Raw genomic sequence first — 9,228 nt, 5'->3', positions numbered from 1 at the left:
GTCAAACACGATCGAAGAAGAAATAGTCGGATTTCAAAACTCATCAAATTTTCATCAAATCAAAGATCTCACACGAGCTCCGCGCCATCGAGATCAATGAATTAATAAGGCAAAACTCTGTCAGACCCCGTGCTTGAGCAGCCATTTTCCACAAAAATCTTCAATACAATCGATAATTCGAGATCGTGTTTGTACAGAACTTTTCTGGCCCGTACAAATAGGGGTTTAGTCTATTCTTTGCAGTTCTTTGCACGCAATTCCTGCAAAGAAGGGCAGCTGTAGACACCTCAATTTGAACGGGCCACTTCTCGAAAGGGCCAAAAATATCGATTTTCTAAATAAATGGGCCAACGGGCCTTAAAGGCCCAAGTCATTGAAAAGTGACATTTTTACCAAACCGAGGCCCCTAAGACCTCTCAATGGTTTAGGAGGCCACCAAAAGGACTCGGCCTACCTTACGCTTCCCAACATTCACCGCTCCGCTTCCAAAATAAAAAACGTCAAATTTTCGATAAATTTCACCAACGGGCCTAAAAAGCCCGATTCGCCAACACGTGGCATTTTTATCAAATTAATGATTGCAAAAATCTAAAAAAAAAAATTAAAAATAAAAAGGTGAGACTTGAGATGCCTACCCCTCCTCTACTATCACCGCTCCGCCTCCGTATCCGTAAAAAAACCATTCTAAAACCCAAGCCCAACACTACAAAGCCCACAAATCATTAACCATATCCAATTCATTATCCAACACACCCTAACCCAAAACCACAACCCACATCAACCAATCACTCTTTTATCATCAAAAGATGACACATGTCATCACCCCATCTCACCTCCCTCACCCAACTACCTACCCCATAATTTGCTTTAAATCCCATCTACCCACACATCAACCCATCACCTTTTCTCTCAAATCAACACATCTACCCACACCCTAACCTATACCCTCCCCTAATCTCCCCTAATCTACCCTCATCATTCCCTACAAAACCTACATCTACAACCTAAACCTACACCATCCTCTCAAGTCAAACACTCAACCTCTCCCATCAACCTATCCCAACCCTTCATTTCCACCCACTTAACACATGGCATCATCTCCTTCACCCTCCCAAAATATCATCAACCACCTCTTTAAATCCTCCATTCTCTTAAACCAAACACCATTTAATCTCAACCACCATCTTAAACTCACCTCACCAAACACTCCACCCAAATGGGTTGGGTAGGATCCAAACCATTTGGGTCAAAACTCACCCATTTAACCCCCCTTCCCTAAATACCCTCCAATCTCCTCTAAATTACACCCACTTCTCTCTCAAACTCATAACCATTCTACCCATTTTCTTCACTTCACCCCATTATATCCCTAAAATAACTCTTAAACATCTATAAATACCCTCCTCCTCTTCCCAAAAATGGCCCCCAACTTCTCATTACAAAACTTCTCCCCAACACTCTCTCTACTAACAACCATCACCAATTCTCACCAAGATTACCACTTCTCTCACACCAACCCTCCCCAAGTCTCATAAAAAAAAAATCACTACTACACTCATCTCCCTTATCATCTCTTCTCTACTCCTTCAATCAAAAAAAAAAGAGTTGTATTTGTTTAAAATACTAAGGACTCAAGAAGACTAGCAAGAAGAAGAAGAAAAGAAGAACAAGATACAAGGTGGGTTCAAGGCAACCCCCCCCCTCTCTCTTCTACATCCTCTCCTCTCCCTCTTCTATCACCCTCTCCCCTTCATTTTATTTTTTAGGATGAATGGACCCCAAGGCTAAAGGTCTATAAGGGTCATTTCCATCAATGGAATGACCCTATGATCAAGCCGAAAATGAACCCCTATCTAGGGTACAAATGCACAACACGTGGCACATCATTTTTGTATTTTTTTTAATCAAAATGACCGAGTTGAGTTGAGGTTACCACTAATTAGTGGGGAGAAAAGGGTGCCTAACACCTTCCCTTTTCTCCAACCGAGCCGCTTACCCCGGATCTTAAGGTTTGATCCGTACCTTATCCACGTGAGTCACTAAAATGCCAAAATGTCACTTTTTCAAAAATGCACATCGGGTGACCATTCACACCCACTTACAATATGAATGGTGGCGACTTCAAATCATAGTAGATGCGGCCGTCGTAATGACGAAATCACGTGTCTACAACCTTAATACAAAGAAATAGGGACACAAATCAAAATAAATGTCTGGGAAACGTGCGTATAATTTAGTATTTCGAGACACTCATCACTCAGTTAAGGTAGTGAGCTAGAGACAAGGTTTGAATAGTAAAAGGGATGAATGATGCTTGTATGCATGAGAAAATTGTCAAGTGCTTATTATTATGGACCATGGGCCTATTAAGGCCTTTGTGATTTATTTGATCTAAACTTAAGATTTTTGCAAGTTTGGTCTTTTTTTAGGTGGGCTTGTGCAAATTGGGGTGTTTACAAAACCCTTTCTTAAAGACTAAGAAGGGATTGAAGAAATCCATCGAAAAAATACTCCTAAGATATTTTTATCATCTTTTTCGTTTTTCAACCCTTGATTTCTTTTATTCACACTATTTACTGACTTAATCAGAAGATCATCCGTAGGCACCAAACTGGGGTGTCGTCCTTCTCACTTTCTCTCCTTCTATCGTCTAAAGCCGAAAAAGAATTGAAGAAAAGTCTTCTAATCAAAACTGAAGTCATCTCAAGGCGACACACATATCTCGAGGAGTGTAAGCCTAAAAAGGCCTCCATAACTTTTATGTTTGAAAATGTTGTCGAGGCATTGGAAAAGAGTTTGAAGGCCTAAGAAGAAATGCAAGACTTACAATGCAAGTTTTCAGTTCCTTACTCACCATTAGGAATCCAACAATAAATAGAGTGATGAGTTGCGAAATCTGGCGAGTGGAAAATGTGGTATCTATAGTATATACCACACCAGTGTCTCGGTTAACCTTAGAAGAAGATTGAAATCTGGTCATCTCACTAAAGAAGAAGATTGGAATCAAATTATTTTTTCCCAAGTAGAAAATTATAATTTACTTGTATGGCCAGAGAAGAAGGATTAATCTCATTAAGTTTTGCATGAGAAGAAGAATAACTTGTCTTGACAAAGAAGAATACTAGACTGTAATTCTTCGCAAGAGATATAATCTATTAAAGAGGATTTCTGTTAAGTAGGCATTCTTTCATTATATGGATGAGAGAATGTGAATGAAAAAATCTCTACAAATTGTTTTCCTCCTTTTCCTAGCTAAAAACCTTTCGGCCTTCTTGTAGAGGTGAAGGTGGGTTGCATATATAGGTGGCTGTGGATGTATTCCCATAGTGGGTAAAAACTTGAAAAGATCTTCTATTGTCGTAGCATGTTTTTTTTCTTCCTTTTTCTTCATATTTTTCATGTTTGATTTGTACAAGATTATTGAATTTCCATGGATTTCTGGATTAAATGTATCCTTAGATTGGAGTATTTGATTTTGAGCAATTGGAATTAAAGCATTGGGTTGGATGCAAGAGAGAGATCAAATTTTTTTGTGTAGTAACAAATGCCTTATGAATTGAAGATTACAAAGTTTTGCTTGGAGAAGGACTCGTGCATTAAAAGTTTAAAGAAGCTAAAAGCCTCAATTGTAGCTGAACTGTTATAACAGCCAACTTAGTACTCTTACAGATGCACAAATAAGAAAAATAAAATAAGTGGACGAGAAATAAAACTAGCTACTTGTGTTTGGGAGAGTAAAAGGTGCGAAGTGTGTAAATGGTCTGAATCACAGTGAGTCCCAAAAGACAAGCAGCAGCCACAACTGAAATAGAAGTCCATGGATTGCTGAAATAATTTTGATGGAGACTCGAAAGCCACTCAACAACTCGTCCCTCAACTTTATTTTTCCACTGTTGCATCCTCACATTGTAACACTCATTCATTTCTATGCCTGCAATGCACGACTTACAATTCATGTCCACCACAATGTCCTTTGCCAGATCCTTGAATAGCTTCACTACATCCTCATCACAGCCCAATAAATTCACAATTATTCCTTCAGATTTGAGGAGGTTGACATCCTTGACCGATTCAATAAGTGTGTTCATGAGGGAAATGTAGGAGTTGAAATCCCGCCTTGTGGTCCCACGAAGCTCAAAAGCTTTCAGATTCACAAAGGTAGATATTGTATAATGGTTAATGTTGATGGGGGGAAGGTTTAATGTTCCTTGATTTTTGTCAAAACTGATGTTACTGAAGCTATCGATCTTCTTGAATTGAATTCCTGCCTTGTTAAGCTGATATGCGCAGTGTCCATCCATTGTCACTTGACTACTTGTTACTCCTTGAAACAGACCCTTCATGAACATGTCTAACATATGCCGGCCTGGACCCATATTTGGAGCAAACATCAGCATCTGTGCTAAAACTGCGTGTATTTTCTGCTATCAAAGTAAGGCCAAACACAAATTAACGCTTATTAATTAATTTTGGAATAGAAATTTAAAAAAAAACAACGAGAGAATTACAGAAATGGATATGAACTTTTCAAAAATTACAGAATCGACTAGGAAAATGTAAAACAAAAATGGGCATATAAACTAAGTTTTGTAAATAAAGTGACAAAAAGGCTACTTTTTCATTTAAAAATGACAAATTAATTTGTTGTTTTTTAATTACATTTGTTACAAAACAGGTAAATAGGGTGAATTCACTATGTATTATTTTCTTTTTATTAATTTAGGAACAAAGATGAGATGCCGAAAGAATTATAAAAACGGACATCAACTTTTCAAAAATTACATAATTGGCTATGAAATATGTAATTACAAAAACTGGTATATAACCAGTTTTGCAAACAATTTTTGTTACAAAACAGGTAAAGCAGCGAATTCGCTACTTTTAATTTAAAAACGACATATTTGCTGTTTTTGTTTACTCCCATTTTTGTAATTACATTTGTTACAAAACAGGTAAAGTGGGCAAATTGACTACTTTTTTTTTTTCAATTTGTCTTAAATCAGTGAAATCCAATCCTCAATTTAATCAGGATGACTTTTGATCTGCATATCGTCTGTAATTTGATTTTCATACTGCTTCTGTAATTTTTAAGTAGTTTATACCAGTTTTAGTAAAGGGTACTAAATTACCATTTCATGAGCCGAACATGGTGAAATTGCGATTCTGCCTAACAGTTCAGCTTACTTCCCAAAACGTCAGATTTTTCAAGTGATGATCTTGCAGGTCAAAAGTGACAATCTCGCTGGATAATATAGTGGCAATCTCTCTAAAAGTAGCAAACCTACTTTTAATTACCAGAGAAATTGTCACTATAGACCTGCAAGATCGTCACTTGAAAACCTGTACATATACATTTTGGGAATTAAAATGAATAGTGAGCCGGAATCGGTATTTCGTCAAAAGTTTTGGCCTAAAAAAATTATAATTGAGCATCGTTCTTCGATAATTTTTCTATGGATGCGAATTTCTCACCTCTGGAGGAACCCCTTGTTGCATCTCTGCAACCGAAACGAGCTTTTCGAGAACCAAATAGGGCAGTTGATTCTCTAACAACAAAAGGTCTCTCATAACATAATTGAAATGAATAATACTTCCATAGTAGCTGAAAACAGGATCGTCGGTGGCATAGTCCTTGGGTGAACCAGAACTGATATCCAAGAACTCAAGAATGAAGCAACCATCGAGCATCATCAAACCAAGAAATTTATCTGTATCTCCCCATTTCTCATAATCAAGTTGTTCATAAGCCTGCCTCAATTGTTGCTCTACTTCCATCAACGCAGACCTGTAAACTTCAATGGGTAGATCTGATCTCTTGATGAAATGATGTAAAGCTCTACGCTTATGGACTTCCATGGGCTTCAAGTGATCTTTTCCATGATGGTAAGGACCAATGGAGACAAGTAGGGGCTCATAAGTATTGATCGCATTTCTCTCTTTGATGAATCTTGGTAATCTATAAATCGACTGTGTATTCCAAAAATCTTCCTCCTCCTCTCCCTCCCCATTCATTAATGTATGATTGGAATTGGAATGATCTCCCATATACATTACATCTGATAAGATACAAAATCTTCTTCAGTTTCTTTTCTCATTAGTTTAATTTATAGGAGAACTGAGAACACTAGCCTAATGTCCATCAAACAAAAAAACGGTTGGGAAAATATCCCCTCTAGTTAAGATGGATTCCTGGACAATCTCTGGAAAATTATATACTATATTTTTTCCTCCAACCTCAATCCTCTGTTCAAATTTCAACTCGTTTGAGGATGGAAAGGAAAAGTCGTTTATTTTACAACTTCTTCTTTTGACTTACTCCCTTTACAATGACTCATATTTGAAATGCCTCCCTTGTTTTTTTTTTTATTTTTTCCCCCCTAGATGGATCGTTGATTTAGAACTTTGGAAGAGTACCCTTGACGTTAATGCCCATCGAGCCAAGTCAAGTTCCAACTTCCGAGTCATGAGTCAACTAAAAATTTATTTTTAATATTTTTAAAATATTAATTCCATCGTGTTTCCAATCGGACCATAGTATATTTGGTGCGTGGTAGTCACACTGAGATAATAAATGGCAAAAAGTTTAAATCATGAAGTAATAAATGTTGATGGAAAATGCTAAACTGACTGTCAAATTCACTGCATTTCACACTATGCTGATATGGATGTGCGTACGGAGCAATTGATGCTTTTTATCGAGGTAGGAGTGAAAAGTATCTTTCATTCTATGCACACCTCCATATCAGCACAATGTGAATCACAGTAAATTCTTAGTCAATCCAACACGACTCCAAACAAATATTGTAAATATGAAAAAATTGTAGATGGTACGACGATTGCTGTAAAGTGACGACCTCATTGTCACATGTTGCAGAGGATGACAATGATCAAATCATGTGGATATTGTAAGATAATATGGGCACATAATACAAACAGTTGTCATGACAACTTGGAATCGGTTAATTGCTGTTAAATTAGTCCCATAATTGATTGAATCATGAAAGAGGGGATAAATTCGTAACTACCCCACTACTCCCTAAAGGGAAGGCTCGTGCATGGAAACTAGACCTTAATGGAAGGATCATGGATGGAAAAAAAAAATTGTCTTAAAAAACCTAATGTGATAGAAGAAACGTATGCGCACGAATTTTGTCAGACAAAAATCTACTAGAATTCTTATTGAACTGCACATTGACTTGACAGTCTGCAGGATTTTCTATTGGAATAACCAACCCTGAAAGTGATAAGCTGAATGGTTAAATCAAGTTTTTGGGTCAACTTACCTCAACATGACACGTTTATAAACACTATGATGTGGAGTAATATGGACTACTAAAATCTCAACTGTCTTTTGAGGCCCTCCACCTATAACTAATGTGTGAGATGAGAGACAAAACACAAGCTTTCTTGATATCAATTCAGGCTTCTTAGAGAAAACACAGGTTTTCCAAATCACTAAATTTTAAAATTTGAATTGCCTCCCTGATCCTTTTACCTTGCCAACTTGGTATATAAAATATATATATTATTATATTATTATATTGGATTGATTGAGTCAAGGTAAAATGATCAGGGAGGCAATTCAAATTTAGTTAAATAAAAGGAAGCACGAGTACTGTGCCTAATCATCGAGGTAGCAAGCCAAACTATCACTTCATTTATTTCATTCCTTCTTGGGAAGAGAGAAAGCCCACGTTAAATAGAACTTCATACTTTGCTTCTCGTTGGGATAAGGAATCGCAACTTTTCTTCTTGTAAAGGACTCAGATTATCCGCATTCTCCTCTATCGATCATTAATATAAAATTTTGATTCTTGTGAAGGGATAAAATTTTCTTCTATTTGGATTGTTTGTGTTGTACTAATCAGTGGGAATATTGAGATAGACACGTGAATTTATTTGGATGAAACTCCAAATAATATAATAATTTATTTAATTTCTTTGAACTTTTGATGGATATTTTAAGGTGAAGGGACCAAATAGCTCATGGTACAAAACTGCAATATACTAATTTTGGTGTTTCAACCAAACTTAAATGAACATATATATGGAGATCACATTACATTTAGATCTAAATTTTTAATAAATAATTTTATTTAATATTTTTTAAATCCATCTTTGAAAAGGGAGGGCCAAAACTATTTTAGATTGACAAACATAACGGAAAAAGAGAGAAATTTTAAGAAATTCATACAAAACGGTCAAAAGGAAAGTTATGAATTATATTGAAATTTTGAGAGTCGACAAGAAGTGGATGGATGGGATTTAACATGAATGGTGTCCATAACTCAATTTGTGGAATTTTTTTTGTTTTTATGTTTTTTTTGTTTTGTAATTTGAAGGCATTTTTTATCTGGGATTATCAAGTTATCCAAAAGTTAGGAGCTATTTATAAAGATATATCCAATATATTAGGACCAGAAAAAATATAAAAGAAAAATGGGGGACAAAATAATTGTGTTTTTTCTTCCCTCTTAAGCATTTTCTCTAAAGCTTGCTCACTCTTCGTAATCTTCTCCTTTATTCCCATAGACAATGATACATTTTTTTTGACCAAAAGTTTTATATTAATGATGGACAGAGGAGAATGCGGATAATCTGAGTCCCTTACAAGAAGAAAAGTTGCGATTCCTTGTCCCAACGAGAAGCAAAGTATGAAGTTCTGTTCAACATGGGCTTTCTCTCTTCCCAAGAAGGAACGAAATAAATAAAGTGATAGTTTGGCTTTGCTCCGTAGATGATTAGGCACAGTAGACGTGCTTCCTTTTATTTAATTAAATTTGAATTGCCTCCCTGATCATTTTACCTTGACTCAGTCAATCCAATATATATATATATATATATATATATTATATACCAAGTTGGCAAGGTAAAAGAATCAGGGAGGCAACTCAAAATTTCAAATTTAGTGATTTGGAAAACCTGTGTTTTCTCTAAGAAGCCTGAATTGATATCAAGGAAACTTGTGTTTTGTCTCTCATCTCACACATAAGTTATAGGTGGAGGGCCTCAAAAGACAGTTGAGATTTTAGTAGTCCATATTGCTCCATATCACAGTGTTTATAAACGTGTCATGTTGAGGTAACTTGATCCAAAAACTTGATGTAACCAATTCACCGAGTCAACTTGGCAAATTATTGAGTCAATTAACTCTTGTAAGTCAACTCAAAATGTGTGGGTTCTATTTCTCGTGCGTTCCATCTTTGCCCTTCCTTCTGCTTATCACTT

At 36.2% G+C, this 9,228-nt stretch overlaps 1 protein-coding gene across 2 annotated transcripts; it reads right to left on the bottom strand.

The window, feature by feature from the left end:
* Window positions 1-3,540: 3,540 nt before the first annotated feature.
* LOC147398276 (UPF0481 protein At3g47200-like) lies at window positions 3,541-6,270 on the bottom strand. 2 transcript variants are annotated; one of them, XM_086447421.1, is made up of 2 exons: window positions 5,473-6,270; window positions 3,541-4,424 (listed from the first exon to the last, which is right to left on the bottom strand). In XM_086447421.1, exons 1-2 carry the CDS (start codon window positions 6,049-6,051, stop codon window positions 3,717-3,719), a joined length of 1,287 nt encoding a protein of 428 aa, XP_086303547.1. In that variant the 5' UTR covers window positions 6,052-6,270; the 3' UTR covers window positions 3,541-3,716. The 2 variants fall into 2 exon arrangements, with proteins under 2 accessions (XP_086303547.1, XP_086303548.1); XM_086447422.1 differs by having other exon boundaries at window positions 3,541-4,421; window positions 5,473-6,269.
* Between the last annotated feature and the right edge of the window lie 2,958 nt (window positions 6,271-9,228).

This window comes from Akebia trifoliata, chromosome 7 (genome assembly GCF_017979445.1).
Source record: "Akebia trifoliata isolate Shusen 1 chromosome 7, ASM1797944v1, whole genome shotgun sequence".
Lineage (NCBI taxonomy): Eukaryota > Viridiplantae > Streptophyta > Magnoliopsida > Ranunculales > Lardizabalaceae > Akebia > Akebia trifoliata.
The sequence above is the reverse complement of the archived record's forward strand: the minus strand, read 5'-3'. Positions and strand labels throughout refer to the sequence as shown.

Coding starts and splice junctions, on each gene's coding strand:
- LOC147398276 (XM_086447421.1), bottom strand. CDS start 6,051: ATGTATATGGGAGATCATTCCAATTCCAATCATACATTAATGAATGGG. Junction 4,425..5,472: donor AACAAGGGGTTCCTCCAGAG/GTGAGAAATTCG, acceptor TTACTTTGATAG/CAGAAAATACACGCAGTTTT.